Source organism: Misgurnus anguillicaudatus, chromosome 10 (assembly GCF_027580225.2).
Source record: "Misgurnus anguillicaudatus chromosome 10, ASM2758022v2, whole genome shotgun sequence".
NCBI classification, from domain to species: domain Eukaryota; kingdom Metazoa; phylum Chordata; class Actinopteri; order Cypriniformes; family Cobitidae; genus Misgurnus; species Misgurnus anguillicaudatus.
Window position 1 is genome coordinate 11,306,194 of NC_073346.2, and position 22,620 is coordinate 11,328,813.

The 22,620-nt window shown below is 37.8% G+C and overlaps 4 protein-coding genes across 7 annotated transcripts in view; all 4 read right to left on the reverse strand.

The window, feature by feature from the left end:
- Positions 1-5,028, reverse strand: part of taf2 (TAF2 RNA polymerase II, TATA box binding protein (TBP)-associated factor) — a 38,831-nt gene extending 33,803 nt beyond the window's left edge. For all 3 annotated transcript variants that reach the window (XM_073871865.1, XM_073871864.1, XM_073871863.1), the window contains exons 1-7: positions 4,865-5,028; positions 4,696-4,771; positions 4,556-4,610; positions 4,153-4,315; positions 2,096-2,212; positions 629-770; positions 187-418 (exon numbers count right to left, since the gene is read on the reverse strand). In XM_073871865.1, coding sequence (XP_073727966.1) covers positions 187-418; positions 629-770; positions 2,096-2,212; positions 4,153-4,315; positions 4,556-4,610; positions 4,696-4,745 — 759 coding nt within the window. In that variant the 5' untranslated portion in view covers positions 4,746-4,771; positions 4,865-5,028. The remainder of the gene's footprint in view (positions 1-186; positions 419-628; positions 771-2,095; positions 2,213-4,152; positions 4,316-4,555; positions 4,611-4,695; positions 4,772-4,864) is intronic.
- Positions 5,029-6,577: 1,549 nt separating this feature from the next.
- On the reverse strand, positions 6,578-7,826 carry LOC129448942 (C-C chemokine receptor type 4-like). Its single transcript, XM_073872689.1, has one exon. It carries the CDS (start codon positions 7,679-7,681, stop codon positions 6,785-6,787), a length of 897 nt encoding a protein of 298 aa, XP_073728790.1. The 5' UTR covers positions 7,682-7,826; the 3' UTR covers positions 6,578-6,784.
- Positions 7,827-12,520: 4,694 nt separating this feature from the next.
- On the reverse strand, positions 12,521-14,689 carry LOC129449089 (C-C chemokine receptor type 5-like). Its single transcript, XM_055211854.2, has 3 exons — positions 14,554-14,689; positions 13,866-13,940; positions 12,521-13,761 (listed from the first exon to the last, which is right to left on the reverse strand). Exons 2-3 carry the CDS (start codon positions 13,910-13,912, stop codon positions 12,675-12,677), a joined length of 1,134 nt encoding a protein of 377 aa, XP_055067829.1. The 5' UTR covers positions 13,913-13,940; positions 14,554-14,689; the 3' UTR covers positions 12,521-12,674.
- A 3,125-nt stretch (positions 14,690-17,814) lies between these two features.
- LOC129449090 (C-C chemokine receptor type 5-like) lies at positions 17,815-22,620 on the reverse strand. Of its 2 annotated transcripts, XR_012371437.1 has the most exons (3): positions 22,220-22,620; positions 20,975-22,136; positions 17,815-18,000 (listed from the first exon to the last, which is right to left on the reverse strand). XR_012371437.1 is itself a non-coding variant. In XM_055211856.2 (2 exons), the coding sequence occupies exons 1-2, from the start codon at positions 22,264-22,266 to the stop codon at positions 21,059-21,061; spliced, it is 1,125 nt and encodes a 374-aa protein (XP_055067831.2). In that variant the 5' UTR covers positions 22,267-22,620; the 3' UTR covers positions 19,695-21,058. The 2 variants fall into 2 exon arrangements, 1 of the variants encoding a protein (XP_055067831.2); XM_055211856.2 differs by lacking the exon at positions 17,815-18,000 and having other exon boundaries at positions 19,695-22,136.

Consider the following 22,620-nt stretch of genomic DNA (forward strand, 5'->3'; position numbering starts at 1 on the left):
AAAATAATCATAGATTTATGTTCAATCAGATTCCAAGTATATAAAGGGTAATCTATCTACTTCATATTAAAACTGCATACCACCATCTGGTGGCCAACTGTGAAAGTGAAATTTGGTCTAGCTAATCTTTCCTTTCAGTGAACTGCTAGACTGATTTCATAAAGTCAGATTTCCTCTCTCACACACCTCATGCATGTAGGGATCAACCAGAATTTCGAAGGGCCCCACAGCCAAAGAGATGTTCGGGGCCGCAGTCGGAATGGGAAGCACGTAGTGATAGGTTTTCTTGCGCATGTCATGGGTGTAGACGGTCTCCACTAGATCCCCACAGGACACCGCCACCATAGAGGCATCTACAGTGAACTCCAGCTTCCACGTGCACAGCTCTGAGTACGAGTCTACACATGGAAACCAGAACCTAGCAGACAAGATTTAGATACTTTCAGGACCAATAAATGCACACATGAATACAAGCATTGAAATTATTATTATTCTTTTTTTTTTCAAAGTTACTTTACTAAGTATACATAGTGAACCCAACCGTAAGGACACTTAAGAGAAACTCTACAACATAATTATATTCTCATGAATCAAAGTCTACAAGTCTACTGCTTTGCTTACAGCTTACCGTGTGGAATTCTGGTTGCCGAAGGAAAAGACGTGGGCCGCTCTTTCTGCCATACTTCCTTCCACATCAGGTACTACGAAGTGCAGTCCTCCCTTTGGCTGGTCCAGTGAGAACTCAATGTACACTTTTAAAACTTTCATCTCTGGACAAAAGCACAGCACCAATCACAATGGGGGACTGATGTTTGCTAAGCACACTTGCAAAAATAACGCATTGTTGGATAATGCCTTAAATGCTCCAACAAGTTTGAAATACTACAGACTCCAGTAAACAGGTTATTGCAAGTGATAGCTGATAATAGTAGGTTGTAGAGTAAGCTGTCATGTTGTCACCCTGGTGGTCGTAATTTGCTGATAGTATTGACCCAAATACAAATGTGCATGAAAATGTAAAAGCAGAAAAAAGATGAATAGTTAAAAGTTTCAAAGAATACATTGAAATAATATGTTACATTGTTCCCTGATATCTACATAGAAGGTATGTGACTTTATTTAGTGCAAAAAATGATCTAGGGATGGTTTTACATTTACAACCCTAGGATTTGCCTTTAGAATGAAATGGTCTATTATTACCCAATTTGAAAGAGTCATGAATAATAATGTTAAGCTCTGCTCTGATTGGCTGTTTTTCAGAGCAGTACAGTTCAGTAGCTCTCTGTGTGTAAACAGACCTTATGCTTGAGTCTGTATCAGGCAAAGATACAGATTTTGAGGAATAAACAATTGTTTGGAGATTGTTAATGAAAGTTTCTGACTAGTAAGTTTTTGTGGGGGTTTTTTGTATGGACCTGCAAAACGTAACTGTAACGTTAATAGTAAAACTTTAGCCTAAACGCTAGCATATAGCATTAACTAGCATACACACACACCCCTAAAGGATTATTAGGAACACCATACCAATACTCTGTGTTTGACCCCCTTTCGCCTTCAGAACTGCCTTAATTCTGTGTAAGATCTGGTGACTGTGGGGCCCATTTTAGTACAGTGAACTCATTGTCATGTTCAAAAAACCAATTTGAAATAATTCAAGCTTTGTGACATGGTGCATTATCCTGCTGGAAGTAGCCATCAGTGGATGTGTACATGGTGGTCATAAAGAGATGGACATGGTCAGAAACAATGCTCAGGTAACTGAGCAGATTATGAAAAACTCAGAGCGGCCCGTTTTCGGACCAACAACCATGCCACGCTCAAAATTGCTTAAATCACCTTTCTTCCCCATTCTGACATTCAGTTTGGAGTTCAGGAGATTGTCTTGACCAGGACCAAACCCCTACATGCATTGAAGCAACTCCCATGTAATTGGTTGATTAGATAATTGCATTAATGAGAAAATGAACAGGTGTTCCTAATAATCCTTTAGGCGAGTGTAGCTCTAACTCAGCAGTCACAGCTTTGTTTTAAGCATAGTACCATGCAGAAGTTCAGAACTATACATTTGACTCCATGCTATGCTGGATCTACTCACCATCTCCCTGCTTCCAGAGCTCTGACGGAACTTTAATGGAAAGCTCGCCATTCCCAGCATCTGGGTCCACAGCACTAACAGCTGCTGTGTAAGCACTGGAGAAGTAGTTAAGGTTCCTCCTGTTAATCACACAGCAAAACAAAACAAAATGGTGAATAGAACACAATAAATAAAAAAGAAGTAAATACTGTAACTTAAAAAAATGAGCTAACAGTGGCTATTTACATGCACAAAACTTTGTCAATCCGACTGAATGTAATATGATTGAAGGTTACGACAATACAGTTTACATGCACCCTAAGCATTGCAATTTGATTAAAATGTTCGTTTACATATAAATTCTATATAATCCGGACCGAACGTCTGCGCAAGAGCACAGTCAGGGTTGCAAAATCCAAATCATCCCAATGGACATTCAAATCTAGCCCATAAGCGTCCCAATGACTATTCACAGTTCAAATGCCAATATGAACGAAATCCTTTCATCTTTAACCTGCAGGAAAAAAACAACCCACAGAGACCGTTTAAACAGTGTCCAGACCTAAAAAAAAATAAAGGACTTGCGCACAGCATCTCTCGTCAAGATCACGCTTTATCTCTGGATAAATGTACAAAGCTGAGTTGGAGAAAGTTGTTCTTAAGAAGTTTTCAGATATATGCAATTAAAGTACCATTTTCGAAAGGCACAATGCTATTTTATTGCTTTATGTAGCCTAATGTTATGAAAGTACACATGAAGCTAAAGATTCCCCAGGTGAAAATAATTATATTATTAATATACTTTAAAAAAGTGTACTAAGTATATTTTCTTCATTTTGTACTATTTTTGTCAAATCTGAGTATAGTTAAGTGTATTCAATTGTGTATTAACTTCTATTTGACTACACTTCGATTGAAAATAGTATACTAAAATGGAAACTTCAAGTGCACTAAAATACACTATTGAAAATCAAGATTCATGAGCAATTAAGCACCCTTACAGTACAATTGCATTGTATCGCCATTCTAATGGAAAAACACTTAAAAAGGCATTGCAGCGCAAATTATAGTTGTGTTTAAGTACATTTTGTCCATACACTAAAAGTATACTTTTAAAAGTATATATTAAATACTCTTTAAATAAAGCACAACAAGTAGAAGCATTCTTGTTTTATACTTCATGTACTTCAATTATATTTCCAATACACTAAAGAATACTACTTTTTTACCTGGGTGTACAGCGCACGACCACCATTACCTTAATAATGCGTGTTGCCATGTCTTGCTATTGCATATTTCTGTGACAAGAATTATGTGAGACGTAAATATAAGACGTGAACTTGAGCACAAATGTCCTGTGAATGTGCAAAATGTACTTTTGCATCCAAATGAGAAAATACTACGATTCACGCGTTTACAACATGCGTACTTTTCTCCTGCTGAAAGTACACCACCCCCTTTTAATACAATCCAAATTCGATCGACCTCAATCGTATTGATTAATGTGTTTACATGGTTGCTTTTTAATACGATTGAGCCATCAATACGATTACAAATGGAATATTTGGTTGCATGTAAACGTACCTTATGAGTAGTGGTGCCTCACGATTAGTCGCAACTAATCGTTTGCAGAATGAAAGTTTTTGTTGACATAATATATGTATGTGCACTGTGTATAATAATTATGTATATATACATGCATACACATTCATGTATAATTTAAGATAAAAATATATTTATATAATACATATTTATATTTATATGCACATGCAAATGTTTCTTAATTATATACATGTGTGTGTGTGCATGTGTATTTATGCATAATTATTATACACAGTACACCCACATATATTATGTAAACAAAAACTTTTATTCGGCAAACGATTAGTCGTGACTAATCGTGAGACAGCACTACTTATGAGAAATGCATAACTGCTACAACTATCACTGTACATCTATATTTCTTACAGGCTAATTGTATTCTGTCTGTCACTTTGAGCAAAGACTCAATCCCAAAACCATAACGCGTACAAGTCTTTGAGCATAAACAAATTATGCTGATAAAACAACGTTGATCTTCTGTTTGGATTCATGATGGCAGACCTCCAGCGTGGGGTCATTGTAAATGAAAGGAGCTTCGAGATCATTCACTCTCACCCTGTAGATTCGGCACTGTTTGCTGTTTAATTTGATCCGATTCAGGTTTACCACTGTAGGAAAGATGGTAAGCTCCACATAACCCTATTCAAAGTACAAAAAAAGTATTTTCGAGTCTTTATTAACCAATGGTACACTTACAGATATTATTACAGTAACATTTATTTAACATATCTTTAGATATGTGCGAGAAAGCTTTAACATTCTTGTAAGCTATAATAACTAATGATTTGATTATTTCATACTATACATTGTTGAAATATTACACACATAAATGTTTCATACACACATAAAGATCAGAATCAAACAGAAACGATAACTTACAATAACAGACTTCCTCTGAAAGTTAATGTTGTTGATGCAGACAACCTGATGGGTCGTAAAGAAATAAACAAACGGTCATGCATTACAATCTTGATCATTCAAATAATAAAAGTTTGCATGCAGTCAGATTTGATACTTATAATTTATAAGGTCGCGGGCTCTCAAAGCCCTTGTCTTTCTTGCGATTCATCACTCCGCGGTTTATTCACTCAAACCCTGTGAAACACAGTTGATAGGCGGTATTTCATATGAGCTTCATGAAATCCTTAATGTACAGTAGTTTTAGAAAAAAGACATCCTCTTTCTTGCCTGAGCATCAATCTAATCCATTTTCTCATGTTTTTATTTGTGGAATGATTCTGAAATGTTGAAATTTCAGTAACATCATTTAATGTTTTGCAGAGAAGCAACTCTAAACACCGCTCTTCCTCTCTGTGCGTTCCGCCATGTTGTTTGCGACCTTTGGCCTCCCGCGCTTAGAGTTCCCGGATGTTCGATTCACATTCAGTGCGGCTCAAGGGAGTAAGGGGGCGCACGAGAGCTTGTAAAGCAAGTACAGAAAACTGTTTTGAGCTCATCGAACATAGTATGTATAATAAAGTAAATTATATATATATATATATTTTATATATTAATTATCTATTAACTATAAAGACTAGTACATGATACTCCAATATAATTTTTTTCTATGTTTTTATCGATATTTTTAAATACTTCTGCTGTAAACACAAACGACTGTGATTGGTTTATCCTCAGCAGCGCGGAAAAAAGTAGCAAGTCCAAGATGGCTGAGTGATATCTTTTAAAGAGATGGTTCACCCAAAAATTATTTCATCATTTACGCACTCTCTTGTTGTTACAAACCTGTATAAATTTCTGATGAACATGAAGGAAGACATTTTGAGGAATGTTTTCATAACCAAACCGTTCATGAGCCCCATTCATGTCCTTTTTTCTACTATTGAAGTAAATGGGGCCTCTGATCGGTTTGGTTACAAACATTCCCCAAAACATCTTCCTTCGTGCCCATCAGAACAAAGACATTCATACAGGTCTGTAACAACACGAGAGTGAGAAAATTATCACAGAATTTTAATATTTTGGGTGAACAATCCCTTCAAAATAAACTGTTTAAACCTTTGGATAATCCATTAATCCCAGTTACTGTGAAAATTAACTGGACACAAGTTTTTAAGTTAATTGGTACTGACATGAACATTCAAACATTAAAAGCATCTACTTTATCTTCCAGAAAACATTTATTCTAACATTTTAATGTTAATTGGTGTTAATTCTAAAATTAATTACAATTTTAATTGTTTAATAAATCCATTTTTATGACCCTATGTTAATAAAGGATTATGCGTAAAACATTGAATGATTAAATAGATGAAAATATAAAAGACGATAAAACTAGTGAAAACTATTTAAAAATATGAAAACAATAAACAGTAACTTTTTAACAAGTATAAAATATACATTTTCTCTTTTTACAATAATATAATATTAATTTAAAATCCTGGCTTTGGGGAAAAGTTAATATTTTTAGTTTAGTGGAGTGTATTATATTGTCTGTCGATTTTTCTGTTTCCCCTGCTTCTTTTAATGTAAAGCTGCTTTGAAACAATTACCAATGTGAAAAGCACAAATAAAATTGAATTGAATTGAATATTGTGTTGGGTTAGGTTCACAAAAATACCAGAGACATATATTGCAATAGACAACTAACTGAGCAAATAACTTAATGACAAGTTTAGATTAAATGAGATTAAAAACACAAAAGGCAAATAGAATTTAAGCAATGACAAAAACATAATAGAAACAAACAAAAAAGGAAGATTTATTTTGCTTAAAAGTAAGATCTAAAAACATTTTAAACAATTGCACTTTTATATGTTTGTAACATCCACTTAGCACTCTGATTGAAGCTTCATTATGTTTTATCATACCACAGGTCAGTCAGATAATTCCAGTACACTCATAACAGTTTTTGTATTTATTGTACACATATTTATCACTAATCTTTACTAACGAATATAAGAATTCACTATTGTCAATTCAATCAAATGTGAAATATCCTTTGAATAAATTGCACGTCAAATTCCCCCAAAACTAGCAGACTGGGTGCATAGATACTTTTACATTTCTAATACACAACAGTCAACTTAAAACTCATTCATTGTTCATAATTGCACTTTATCACATTTTTTGATGTATTTTAGGATTTATTCAAGCTGCTGCAGCAGGTTTGTCATCCACACTGGGAGTCTGTGAATAAACAGATCCTGTAGCCTGTGTAAGGCAACTTTTCATGAGTCTGAAAAGGTGCCGCCTAAATTTCTCTTCTACAAACACATAGAGAATGGGATTCAAGCAGCTGTGTGAGTAAGCCAGAGCTTCTGTGATCTGAAGACTAAGAGTGATTGCTTTGCTTTTTTCACAGGATGGCTCTATGAGTTTATTTAGCTCCAATGCTTTCACAAAAGCTGCAATATTATATGGGGCCCAACAGCAGAAGAAGACAACCATCACTACAATGACAAGTCTCATGGTCTGTTTCCTGGAAGAGCGAACTGTTAAGAGTCTGTGAAGAATCATTGAGTAACAAAATCCAATTACACACAGTGGAATAAATAATCCTAAAACATTCATTTTAATAATACCAACAGTCTTTCCATAATGGTAAAAGTTGTGATCTTCTGTTGGATAAGACTGACAGTATGTTTTATTATTGTTATCATAGGTTTTCAGGTACATAAGCTCAGGAAACGATGCTGCAACAGCAATGATACAGATGACCACACTGGCTAAGATCCCATATATCTTTGCTTTGACTCTCAAAGCAAACACAGCATGAACCACAGTTAAATATTTGTCAACACTCATCATTACAATAAAGAAAATCCCACTGTAGAATCCAATGTGATAGACGCCTAAAACCATGGTGCACATAGGACCTCCAAAGACCCACTGATCTCTGGCATAGTGAGCCAGGAACGGGAGAGAGGAGATCAGCAGCAGATCAGCTAAAGCCAGATTAAGGAGACAGATGTCAGTCATGCTTTTCAGCTTTACACCCTTCAACATCACCCATAACACCAGCAGGTTATCCAGCAGACCCAACATGAAGAACAGAGAGTATAACACAGGTAGGATGTTGGATGCATGACCTCCATAATCACAGGATAACACAGATGGATCAAGAACTACACTGTAGTAGTCATCATAGCTGTATAAGGGAGAGGTGTTTGGTTCATCAGTAACTGGTCCATGCAAACTTGAGCAGAAAAAGAAAAAATATATTATTAGTGAAGCAGAAAAACACTGACAGCAGTGAGTAATATAAGATAAGGCCTTAGTAGTCATCATAACTGTATAAGGGAGAGGTGTTTAGTTCATCAGTACACCATTAAACCAGATATTTGTCTTAAACAATGAAGTACACATCACTTAATATTTTGTTTTGAACCTATACATTTTAGTTCATTAAACTGTTAAGCATACAAAATTAATTAAACTAAAACATTCAAGTAAAACGAACTTGGTAACACTTTGGACAATGCATGTCAAAAACACAGTTTTGTGTGTTTCTGTGGAGAATCAAGTTTATTCAATGATTGACTTATAGCCAGTCATGAATTTTGTGTTATAATACCATTTATAACACCATAAGTAATATAATTAAATTAGAAATAGTAAATGTTTGAACTCAATATACTAAGTGGAGAAGTTGGAAAGAGCAATTGATATTACAAATTAAATCAACTTAACATTTTTAGTTCAGTAAATTTACTTTTAAGTTAAATACTATTTTTTGTTCAACTCAATAGTTATTTTATAAAACATATCCTTAAAAAATGTATCATGTGAACTAACGCTTTTTAGTAAAGACTACTACTAATGTCAACCTGATTTGTCTGCTACATCCTCTAGGTTCTATGTAAATACAACTTAACCTGTTTAGTTTCACACTTGTGTAAAAACTAAAATGATTTAGTGCAACGGGTTTCCATGCAATTTTTTAGTTCAGTCAGCTAATTCAGGTTAACAATGTAACTGGTCATCGCAAACAAGAAAAAAGGATTATAAGCAAGGCAGAAAAACACAACAGTGAATAATAGACATCAACTGTAACATTCCAAGTGTATCTAAGATAAGTTCTCACCTGTAAAATGTATACAAATAAAGAGGACTGGTGGTAGCCATATCTGACCATAGAGGTTGTGATGCAGTCCTGTTTATTACAAACCACTTTGAGTTAGGAACAGAAATGTGCACAAAAGGGAAAAGCTTTTGCAGTAAACACTGAAAATCAAAGCATTTCAGTTTATGAAATTTTCACTGGTCAGAATTAGGAAGAGGCTTTGCATTGTGAAAAATAACTTAACCAGGTTCACAAAGTGCATAAACATGTTTAAAGGGACGTAAAATGCATTGCAACCACACACACACACACACTTTATGATATACTCAGTTTTCTGTAAAACATTTTTAACTTAAAAATATAAAGTAAACTTTAAAGCTGTGAACTTTTGAAATATATCTTATGATTTGAGTAAATATCAGTAAAATAGATCTTAATCACTACATTAATTCACTCTGACAAATAAAAATGTGTGAATTCTTTGATATCTGTTGTGTGCTGTTATTACAAGTTTGTATGATGTATTTGAAGTTCTGAAATGTTATAAATGGAGCTCTAAACCAAGAAGGGATACTGAGGTCAGAGACTGTCATGTGAGATTATTTCCCCAAAACATTGGTTTATGTCACTTGAATTAAATATGGAAGGCAAAGGGGAACAGAACTAGTTTCACATCTGCATAAACACATGTGATTCATTGCTTTTTAAAAAAAATTCTTTCATTTTATTTTCTGTAACTTTCTCATTCTTTATGAGATGTTCATTTGCAGGTACAAAACTGAAAATTATTTTCAATTTGAAATAGTTTTATGTTTAACCAAAAGAAGAAGCTGAAATATTCTTGTGTATTTTAACCATGTGTAATAAAAAAAAACAATAATAGAATCTCATAATAGAATAATAGAAAATTTAAACGGATGTCTTAAGGACACATTTGTTCTCTGTTGTCAAGATTTTCATTGTATAATGTATGTTGGTATTTTTCCACAAAATTATGGTAGAACGTCCATATCACCCAGTAGCCCAAGACTGGTTACCCACTGAAGCTAAGTAGGGTTGAGCCTGGTCAGTACTTGGATGGGAAACCTTCTGGGAAAACTAGGTTCCATATCAGCCGGTCACTACATCGTCACGTCGTGACCGACGAATTGGGAACACATCTCACAGGACCAATCTACTTCGAAAAACTTCTAAAACGCGGCCTCTGTCCTGCATGCCATGGCGCTACTGCAGGTCCATCAGGCTAAGGCTCTGAGAGATCTGCCCAAGGGAGGTCATGATTCGGCGGTCTTTTCAGACCTGCGTGTGGCCACTGACTCTGTGCTTCGTGCGACCAAGGTCACCGCACAAGCCGTCGGTCGTGCGATGTCCACCCTGGTGATCCAGGAGCGCCATCTCTGTAGAGCCCTGCAAGCCCGTCGGGGCCCGATGGGGCCCGACAGGCTAAGCCCATTTGGGCCGGGTCGTTTTTTTTTTTACAGACCGGGCTCGGGTCGGGCTTATTTTAGCGTCTCTCCTCATTGTGTGTGTGTGTTTGCGTGTGTAGCAGAGACAGCGCACATCTGAGAGTGCGCGTCCGAGAGAGAGCGCGCGCATCAAAGCGCACCCGCGTCAGACAGAGCTTAAAAGTGATTGATATTGGTCTCGGGTCAGGTCGGGTTCGGGCTAAAAAAATTGCAGGCATTGTCGGCCTGGGGTCGGGTAGGTCTTGAACACTACGGGCCAAGGGCCGGGTTAGGGCTAGAGTTTTTGGCCCGTGCAGGGCTCTACATCTCTGGCTGTGCCTGGCAGACATGCGATATGCTGACAAAACCCGGCTCCTGAATGCTCCGGTGTCCCAGGCAGGCCTGTTCAGCGAGGCCGTTGAGAACATCGCACAGCAGTTCTCAGCCACGCAGAAGCAGACTGAGGCCATCGCTCAGATCATGCCGCGTCGGAAGAGACCAACTCCTCGCCTGCCGAGAAGAGAGGGACCGGCCGTCAGCAGCCCGCCCTGCCTGCTCAGCCCCCTAGCCGTGGTGGAAAACGTAAGACCAAGCGGCCCTGAGAAGGGCGACCTAGAGATGGAGAGGATGAAGGCACCACTCCCCCACCGGAGGAGGCCGTATGGAGAATCATTGGTTTTCTTTCATTTTTGTTCCACCGGCTTTTTAGCCGGCACCCACAAAACCACAAAAAGAGCGAATTCCTCTTCAACTTTCAACACAACATTATTAATTTAGTCTCCTTACAAATGTAATTGGATTAAAGATAATAAATTAAGTTGAATTTACTCAAAAATGTGTTAATTTCAGAATTACACATTTTTGTGTTATTTTAACTCAAATTTTGGTTTAGACAAAACAAGAATTTATAGTTCTATGAATATATAATATATAGTTTAATCATTTAATTTCATTAAATGTACGAAGACACATAGGTGCAGTTTCCCGGACAGGGTTTAGATTAATCCAGGACTAAACCTTAGTTATATGAGGACATTTAAGTTGTTTTTACAAACATACTTTACAAAAAAACATTACTGATTCATTATTAATGCATTGGCGTCCCTTCAAACAGCTTTATACACTTTGTAAAATTGGTTAAGTTCTTTTTCACAAGACAAAGCCTCTTCCTTATTTTGACCAGAAAGTTTCATAAACTAAAATGCTTTAATTTTCCATGTTTACTGCAAAAGCTTTTTCCTTTTGTGCACATTTCTGTTGTTATTAGACAAAACATTACTATATGTGCAAGTTGTTTATAAATGATGTCAGCTCAAACATGCATTTTAGTCTGAGACTAGGATAAGCCCTATCCGGGAAAGCGCATAATAATCATTTTTTCACAGTATAGAAGAACTAGCTCTGCGTTATATCCCCATTTTGTCAAAAGAAGCTGACAAGCCAACCACATAAACCATATTGTCACATTTCTTACATGCATATGCCCTCCTTGTTTTACACTTTATGCATGTATAATAAAAGTTAAACAAATTGGAAATAAAAAGAAGTGTTAAGAGAGAAATGTATTATTCGTAAATCATTCGAAAAATAGAAAAATTTTTAGTATTTAGCTAAATAATGCACTGAATGAGTGACAGGTCTTGAGCACCTAAACTTTTTTCCTTACACATAAGAGACAGGATATAATGTAAGGTTCTTGTGTATTTAATTTGTTTTATAAGCTTGTTTAGAAATGGAAATAATAAAAAAGCTTTCTCAAACTTAATTTGAATAAATTATAATTTCATGAGCTTACACTATGAAAAACTTAAATTGGTAATTCCTAAAAATGTGAATTTTTTTCAACTTAAATTTTCTCACTTAAGTTGAAAATGTTTAAATATTTTAGGTGTTACCAATTGAAGTAAGATTTTTAGAGTATATTTCACTTTTTACAGTGTAGAATAATGATTTCCTCTGCCTTTATATGCAGTGTCTTTCGTATTGCATTAGTTTTGCACAATGCATCAAAAACACTTCTTAGTGATTTTTTTACAGTGAGACCCAGGAGACCCAAGCACAATAACTGCAATTTCACCTCTGATATAAGTATATGAAGCATTCCCTTCTAAATTTACAAAAATAGATGAAAGACAGTGAGACACACGTGAACATTATCATGGATTAAGAACCTTGTGGTTGATAACATTTTTTATTTTGATTTCTTTCATTTTTATATTAAACCAATACACAAAAGAACCAAATAAATACATTTACATACAAAAACATTACATTATCGTCATTGCACAGGAGTAAAGTTAAGGTGTAATTTGACGATTGTCCTGCAGGTGACCTTGTAACTCCGTCTTATGACGCACTTAGGGATTTTCGATTGAGTTTATTGGTAACAACCACCATAGTAAGCTAACGATGCTTTTGGGAAACACACCCTTGGATGCTAAGGTAAAATAACTTACAAAAGAAGTGCAAAATATCCTTCAAACACCCCCAACTGTCAAACAGGTGCTTTAAAATAGGTATTTTGGGATCTCTATTTCAATCCATCAGCTGTATGTCTCTCTTCCACACTGGGAGTCTGTGAATAAACAGATCCTGTAGCCTGTGTAAGGCAACTCTTCATGAACTGTAATCTGATGACGGGGGTTTTGTTCAGAAGTCTAAAAAGGTGTCTCCTAAATTTCTCTCCTACAAACACATAGAGAATGGGATTTAAGCAGCTGTGTGAGTAAGCCAGAGCTTCTGTGATCTGAAGACTAAGAGTGATTGCTTTGCTTTTTTCACAGGATGTCTCTATGACTTCATTAAACTCCAATACTTTCACAAAAGCTGCAATATTATATGGAGCCCAACAGCAGAAGAAGACAACCATCACTACAACGACAAGTCTCGTGGTCTGTTTCCTGGAAAAGCGAACGGTTAAGAGTCTGTGAAGAATTCTTGAGTAACAAAATCCAGTTATACACAATGGAATAATTAATCCTAAAACATTCATCTTAATAATACCAACCGTCTTTGCATAAAGATGAGATTTCTGATCATCTGTTGGATAAGACAGACAATATGTTTTATTATTGTGTTCATTGGTTTTTAGGTACATTAGCTCAGGAAACGATGCTGCAACAGCAATGATCCAGATAAGCACATTGGCTATAATCCCATATGTCTTTGTTCTGACTCTCAAAGAGGATACAGTGTGAACCACGGCTAAATATCTGTCAACACTCATCAGTACAACAAAGAAAATTCCACTGTAGAATCCAATGTGATAGACGCCTAAAACCATGGTGCACATGGGGCCTCCAAAGACCCACTGATCTCTGGTATAGTGTGCCAGGAACGGGAGAGAGGAGATCAGCAGGAGATCAGCTAAAGCCAAGTTCAGGAGACAGATGTCAGTCATGCTTCTCAGCTTTACACCCATTATCATCACCCATAACACCAGCAGGTTACCCAGCAGGCCCAACACGAAGAACAAAGAATACAACACAGGTTGGATGTTGGATGCATGACCTCCGTAATCACAGGATAACACAGATGGATCAAGACCTCTACTGTAGTAGTCACCATAGCTATCTAAGGGAGTGGTGTTTGGTTCATCAGTAACTGGTCCATGCAAACTTGAGCAGAAAGAAAAAATTTATTATAAACGAAGCAGAAAACACAACAGTGAGTAAACATCAATAACTGTAACGTTCCAAGTGTTTCTAAGATAAGGCCTCACCTGGACAATGCATATTCATACAGGTAAAGAAGACTGGTGGTAGCCATCTCTGTCCATATAGATTGTGAGGCAGTCCTGTTAAGTACAAGCCACTGTGAGTTAGGAACAGAAATGTGCACAAAAAGAAAAAGCTTTTGCAGTAAACATGGAAAATTAAAGCATTTCAGTTTATGAAACTTCCACTGGTCAAAATTAGGAAGAGGCTTTGCCTTAACCAGTTTCACAAAGTGCATTAAGCTGTTTGAAGGGACGGCAATGCATTAATAATAATGGTTTCTATGTGTCACATAAAGTTACGTTTTGATCGTTAAGATGCTAAAAGTGTGTAATTTCTATTCAACTATCGAGTCACCAAAAATAACCCCAACACAACATAAATAATCATCAATTAATTTGCTAATTCAAAAAAGATCACAACGCTTATGGAACTTATACATTACTGTCAGGAACAAGAGAGAGACTTAATTGCAGGTAAAACACAATTTTATTTATAGAGTGGCAAAACAGTGAAAAAGTCTTTTAAAGCTCAGCCAAACGACCAGGATCAGATGGACAGGCAGAAAAATCAGGAAGATGACCAGCGGAGAACCCAGATCCTCAGAGCTGACTACAAGGCCAATGGGAAAACCAGCATACAGCAGTGCCAGCAGAGAAAAACATCTATAAGACCCGGGTGGTGAGAGCTCACCTGAAGAGGCAGAGAGACTAGGCTGAAGAGTAGAGGTAGAGATGGCCGACTGGACTGAAGAGGCATGGAGGCTCAACCGGACTGATGAACAGTAGAGAATAAGACTGGTGGCCAAACTAAAGCAAAAAGAAAAAACACAGCAAAAACCCAAAAGGCAAGGAGTCTAAACAATGGCCAAAACTAAACTTTAACCAAACAACGTAACAACAAAAAGATTAAACTGGAAAAACAACCGGACTTGAAGAAACTTAACTTCAAGATCAGCAATGCTGGTATATAACAACACGGTCAAAGGGAAACATGAGGAGAATATAAATGGTGTTTAATCATTGGGAACAGGTGTGGTGAAGAAATTAAGGTCAACAAGGGGGCGGGGTAACAAACGAGACACCAAGCACATGCCAAACAAAGACCATGTGCTCAAAAACACACAGCCATGGTTCATTACTGAGCTGACCTGACCAAATTCCTAACAGAACCCCTCCCCCCATGGACGCCACAAGATGTCCCAGGGAGAGGGTCACTATGATGCCAGCGGAAGTCCCAGAGCAAGACTGGTCCAAGATGTTATGGCCAGAAACCCATGACCTCTCCTCAGGAACGTAACCCTCCCAGTCCACCAGGTACTGAAAAACCCTGCCATGGCGTCGCAAATCCAGGATTCTCTGTACAGTATAGGCAGGAGAGCCATCCACCATGAGTGGGGGAGGGGGGCAGGGGCAGAGACAGTAGTATTGTGGGGAGAAGACAACACAGGTTTAACCATGGACACATAAAAACATGGTGAACTCGACAAAGAACAGGAGAAATATGGTCCTATGAACTTAGGAGCTAGCTTACAAGATGAGCCCCTAAGAGGCAAGTCCTTGGTGGAAAGCCATACCTGTTGACCACAGATATAGGTGGGTTGCTGGGTCTGATGTCTATCAGCGGTTGCTTTGTTCCGTCTTGAGGTCTGGGCCAGTACCTTCTCTGTCTTCCTCCAGGTGCAACGATACCTCTGGACAAAGGCAGATGGAACAGCAGTGTCAGGTTCCTGTGAAGGAAACAGAAGGTGTTGATTTCCTAAAGACATATCTCTCAATGCCACAGATAAGGAGTTGTGGGCATACTCAATCCAACGTAGTTATTGACACCAGGAATTCGAACTTTGAGAAGACAGGCAGTGAAGGGCTCGCTCAAGATCCTGGTTGGCTCGTTCACACTGCCCATTGGTCTGAGGGTGAAAACTGGATGACAGACTCACAGAGGCCCCGATCTGTCGACAAAACTCCTTTCAAAATGGTGAAACAAACTGGGGACCCCAATCTGAAATCAGGTCAACAGGAAGACCATGAATACAGAAAACCTGTTCAACCATAATTTCAGTGGTCTCTTTAGCAGTGGGGAGTTTGGGAAGTGGGATGAAATTAACTGCTTTGGAGAAGCGGTCCAACACTGTCAGTATAACAGTGTTACCTCTCGACAAGGGAAGCCCTGTGACAAAGTCTAGAGCAATATGTGACCATGGACGAGAGGGAATAGGAAGGGGCTGGAGCAGACCAACAGGAGGCTGATTAGAACTCTTGTTCTAGGAGCATTCTGAACAAGTCAACACAAACTGCCTGACGTTTACCTGCATAGAAGGCCACCAGTAATGTTGAAGGATGGCAGCCATCGTTCTAAGAACACTTGGGTGACAGACCAGCTTGGACTTATGACCCCCAGCACTTTAACTTCTCGACCAGCCTCCCTGACACGCCTTTCAACCCCCCAAGAGAGAGCCCACCACCACACCCTGTGGGAGGATGGTCTCAATCGGAGTATCCCCCTCTGGAGGCTCGAAAAGACAAGAGAGGGCACCAGGCTTTCATTCTTGGGGCCTGGTTGGTACAAGAGGAAAAGTTAAACTGGCCAAAGTCAAACCAGCCGAAGAAGAGTGCCCAGTGGGCCTGCCGTGAACTAACCCTCCTGGCTAAATGGATGTATTCCAAATTCTTATGATCCGTCCAGACCAGAAAGGGTTGTACTGCTCCCTCCAAACAGTGGCACCACTCATCCAATGCCAACCTGACTGCCAACAACTCCCGATTCCCTATGTCATAGTTGCGTTTGGCTGGGCTGAGCTGGTGGGAGAAAAAGGCACATGGAGGCACCTTCCCATCCTTAAGAAAACACTGAGATAAGACCGTGCCTAATCCGACATTGGAAGCATCCACCTCAACAATGAACTGGAGGTCAGGATCTGGAACAGAAAGCACAGGAGTAGTGACAAAACGGGACTTAAGCTTATCAAAGCTGAGCTCTATCATTCCATTTAAACTGAACCTTAGAGGAAGTGAGTGCTGTAAGGGGGGCAGCTACCTGTCAAAGTTCCCAATATTGCCGGTAGAAGTTGACGAAGCCCAGGAATCGCTGCAGAGCCTTTCTGGAGTCAGAGACTGGCCACTCGGCAATGGCCCTTACCTTAGCAGGTTCGGGTCTGATCTCTCCCACCGCAATAATATGGCCCAGAAACGAAACTGACTTCTCTGCCTTGACAAAGAGCCGGTTCTCCAGCCGCCGTTGAAGAACTCTGCAGACCTGCTTAGATGGGAAAAAAATCAAAATATCATCCAGGTACACAAATACAAACTTATTGATGTTGTCTCTTAACACATTGTTCACCAGAGCCTGGAAAACAGCAGGGGCATTAGTAAGCCCAAAGGAAAGGACCAGGTATTCAAAATGTCCCATAGGGGTGTTGAAAGTAGTTTTTAACTCATCTCCCTCCAGGATACGAACAAGATGATAAGCGTTGCGGAGGTCTAATTTGGTGAAGACCTGTGCTCCCTGCAAGAGTTCAAAGGCAGATGACATAAGAGGGAGGGAGTACCTGTTCTTAACTGTGATGTCATTCAAACCTCGATAATCAATACAAGGCCGCAGGGAGCCATCCTTATTCTTCACAAGGAATAAACCTGCACCCACTGGATATGAGGAGGGTTGGATGAGACCAGCTTTGAGAAATTCTTAAATGTATCTCTCCATAGCCTCTCTTCAGGATCAGACAGGGAAAACAAACGACCCTTTGGCAGAGTAGTGCCTGGGAGGAGATCGATGGCACAGTCATACAGCTGATGAGGAGGAAGAGATGTGGCTCGAGACTTGGAGAAAACCAGACGGAGATCCTAATACTTCCCTGGCACTCCGGACAGGTCAGCCGCCTCCACCTGAAACACAGAAGAACAAGACACAGGAGAAGAGACAGGACCAAGACATGAACCAAAATAGAATTGTTGGACCAATTGCCAGGGATGCCCTAAAATAATGTGGTCATGAGGTGATTTCATCACTAGCATCTCAATCTCTTGAGATGCCTGACACAACTAGACCTACCCGGGGAGTGCAGTGAGTGATAATTGATGAATCAATGAAGTTGCTCTCCTCCACGGAAACCAGCAGAGCCAGAACCTGATGGTTGTGCTCCTTTAAGGAGAGAGAAATGTCCAAATGAGTGCAAGAACAGAGAAAAGAAGGAAGATGGCCCACTAGTACTTCCTGAACTACCGGTGGACCCGGTCTTTTACTGGACATCTAATGGCAATGTGACATGACCGAATTCCTAACACACTACCATTTAAAGATCTCAGGTCATTTGACTCAAATGTTTTTTTTATCGTCGGATTAAATACAAAATACAAAAAACAAATATATATATATACATATATATATATATACTTTAATTACAAAAGAGATTTATAAAAAAAGCTTTAATATGAATTACTTGGACCAAATAATAAGGGAAAACCAGTAGCTATAAAAGTCCTGAACAGATGTAAATGCCATCAATGTGGTTTAAGTCAGTGACACACACTTTAGAAAATGTTTCTCGACTGGAGCATATTTTAATATCGACAGTCAGAAAGAAACACAGACAACAACTTTGAGTCATTGCACAACACAACACATGTAATGATTGGTTTATTACGACAGGATATTCTTCCGAGCCATCACATCTCCGTATGTAAAATTTTTATTTAGCTAGTTTTTGCATGAATAAAGTAAATTTCACACATATGGAAATTAAGTAAATCTACTAAATTAAGTTAAATAAAATTACACTGTAAAAAAGAGATATTTCAAAGAGATAACTTAAAAAAAATAGTAACAATATTACACATAACATTATTTTTAAGGTGTTTTTTTAATGGAATCGTCCTGATTAAAACATGTATAATTACCTAAAATCTTAAATTAGATTTTTAAAATACTTTGTGATACCATTATCATGTTCATATGCCTGAAGAGGATCTTACGGTCGAAACGTCGCAATAAATTAATTTAATACTTTGCAAGTTATTAGTCTGCGGGATATCTCTTGTGTATATATACTATGATAAGCAAACAGGAAGAGACTGTTCTCAGTACTGACATTAGCACAGTTATGGCTCATTGAGTGAATTAAAGGGCAACTATGATCCGATTCATGATTTTATATTTCCTTTGGTGTGTAAGTGTGTATTAGTACCTGCTAAGCATATGCAAAAGGTACAAACCCCAAAGTAAACGATTAAGCAAGTTATCATTTCAAACGTAAATCTCTTTTCTTGGACTATAACAAACTCATGGATTGTAGGCAACAGTTTACTTCTTGGGCCTGTTGACGTTGACAAGACCGACATTATCCTGATTACTCCCACTTGGACTCACCGCCTGTAAGTTAACTCCTGTTTGCATTGCATTGCGACAGAATCTTTCAAACATGGTAAGGAGCGTCACATTTCCGGCTGACGTCAGTGGAATTCAGGCCAATCACAACGTAAAGAATAGCTGGCCAATCAGGGAGACAAAGCATTTCAAATCGATGAGCTTTGTATAAAATCAGAGTGTTTTAAAGAAAGGTCGGATATCTGGTGCTACAAAAATATATGGAATGTGAAAAATAATGTGTTTTTTTAACCATAAACCACGCAAACACATTGTATTATACCAAATACACAAAATAAAGTTTTTTTAGCAAATGAAATAGATGCACTTTAACACATCATCATGATTATCATCATGCCACAGCACCACTCTTCTGAACAATGTTAACTACATAACCCCAAGAAGAAGCACAAACTCTTGAAATATAGTTTAATTTAAAAATGTACTCTCTCCAAATGCAGTCCCATGCAACGCATGCTGGTTAGTTATGTCTACTTAAATCATTCATATTGTTTCAACACAACATTATTAATTTAATCTCCTTACAAATGTAATTAAATTAAACATGACAATTTAAGTTGAATTTACTCAACAATGTGTTCATTTAGAATTACTTACATTTTTGTTATTTTAACTCAGATTTTGGATTAGAAAAAACAAAAATTCATAGTTTTAGGAATATATAATATATAGTTTAATCATTTTATTTCATTAAATATATGAAGGCACATATAGAGACAGTTTCCCGGACAGGGTTTAGATTAATCCAGGACTAAACCTTAGTTATATGAGGACATTTAAGTTGTTTTTACAAACATACTTTACAAAAACATTACTGGTGTGCATCTTTAGACAAAACATTGCAACTAATATATGTAACAATAGTCAGTGCAAGTTGTTTATAAATTGTGTCAGCTCGAACATGCATTTTAGTCTGAGACTAGTATAAGCCCTATCCAGGAAAGCACACCATAATATTTTTTTCACAGTATAGAAGAACTAGCTCTGCGTTATATCCTCATTTTGTCACAACAAGCTGGCAAGCCAACCACATAAACCATATTGGTCACATTTTTGACATGGCTATGCCCTTCTTGTTTTACACTTTATGCATGCATAAAAACAAGTGTTAAGAAATGTATTATTCATAAATCACTTGAAAAATTAAAATACTTTTAATACTTAAATAATGGAGGAATGCGTGACAGGTCTTAAGCACCCAAACGTTTTTCCTCACACATAAGAGACAGGATATAATGCTTATTGTGGAGTTAATTTGTTTTATAAGCTTGTTTAGAAATGGAAATAGTTAAAAAAAAAACTTTATCAAACCAAATTGTCTTTACATTGTAAAAAAGGAAAAGTTGGATCAACTAAAAAAAACGACTTGTCATCATCCCTCAGTTTTTTTTAAACTTAAATTTTCTCACTTAAGTTGAAAATGTTTAAATATTTTAGGTGTTATCAATTGAAGTAAGATTTTTAAACTTTTTACAGTGTAGAATAATGATTTCCTCTGCCTTTATATGCAGTGCCTTTAATATTGCATTAGTTTTGCACAGTGCAGTATAAACACTTTTTAGTGATTTTTTTACAGTGAGACCCAGGAGACCCAATCACAATCTTCGCTATTTTACCTCTGATATAAGTTAAAGTGTTATTGATCATTGATCTTGACTGCCCATGTTACTCTATGGTGACCAGAACTACCATAAACATTCCCTTACTAGATAACCAAAGTAAAATAACTCACAAAAGGAATGGAAAATATCCTTCAAACACCCCCCAACTGTCAAACAGGTGCCCTTGTAATGGTATTTTGGGATCTCGATTTCAATCACACTGCTGTGTGTCTCACGTCCACACTGGAAGTCTGTGAGTAAACAGATCCTGAAACCTGTGTAAGGCAACTCTTGATGAACTGTAATTTGCTGACGGGTGTTTTGTTCAGGAGTCTTAAAAGGTAACTCCTGTATTTCTCTTCAACAAACACATAGAGAATGGGATTCAGGCCGCTGTGTGAGTAAGCCAGAGCTTCTGTGATCTGAAGACTAAGAGTGATTGCTTTGCTTTTTTCACAGGATGTTTCTAACAGTTCATTTAGCTCCAATGCTTTCACAAAAGCTGCAATATTATATGGAGCCCAACAGCAGAAGAAGACAACCATCACTAAAATGACAAGTCTCATGGCCTGTTTCCTGGAAGAACTAACTGTTAGGAGTCTGTGAAGAATCATTGAGTAACAAAATCCAATTACACACAGTGGAATAATTAATCCTAAAACATTCATTTTAATGATACCAACAGTCTTTGCATAAAGATGAGATTTCTGATCATCTGTTGGATAAGACTGACAGTATGTTTTATTATTGTGTTCATAGGTTTTCAGGTACATAAGCTCAGGAAACGATGCAGCAACAGCAATGATCCAGATGACCACACTGGCTAAGATCCCATATATCTTTGTATTGTCTTTCAAAGCAAACACAGAATGAACCACAGCTAAATATCTGTCAACACTCATCAGTACAACAAAGAAAATCCCACTGTAGAATCCAATGTGATAGATGCCTAAAACCATGGTGCACATGGGGCCTCCAAAGACCCACTGATCTCTGGCATAGTGTGCCAGGAACGGGAGAGAGGAGACCAGCAGCAGATCAGCTAAAGCCAGGTTCAGGAGACAGATGTCAGTCATGCTTCTCAGCTTTACACCCTTCAACATCACCCATAACACCAGCAGGTTACCCAGCAGGCCCAAAACGAAGAACAGAGAGTATAACACAGGTAGGATGTTGGATGCATGACCTCCATAATCACAGGATAACACAGATGGATCAAGAACGTCACTGTAGTAGTCATCATAGCTGTATAAGGGAGAGGTGTTTGGTTCATCAGTAACTGGTCCATGCAAACTTGAGCAGAAAAAAGAAATATATATTATAAGTGAAGCAGAAAAACACAGACAACAGTGAGTAATACTAAGATAAGGCCTTACGTGGAGAATGCACGTCCATTCAGGTAAAGACGACTGGTGGGGGCCATCTCTGTCTAAAGAGGTTGTGAAGTGGTTCTGTTCATTACAAACCACTGTTCCCGAAACAATTAAGCACAGAAGTGTGCACACAAACGATGCTTTTGCAGTGAACATTGGAAAATCAGAGTAGTGGATTATGAAACTTCCTCTGGTTTAAATTTAGGAGGCCTTGGCTTGCAAAAACACTTCTGTACACTTGTTCTCTGTTTTCTAGATATTCATAGCTTACTGTAGGTCGGTATCATTTCACAATAAGATTGTAACACAGTGAGAATGGGTTAAAATTAAAGAAGGCCTACATTCTGGTAACCAATGTGTGCATTTCCACTTTGTTCAACCAGAAAATTTAATTATCTGTTTGA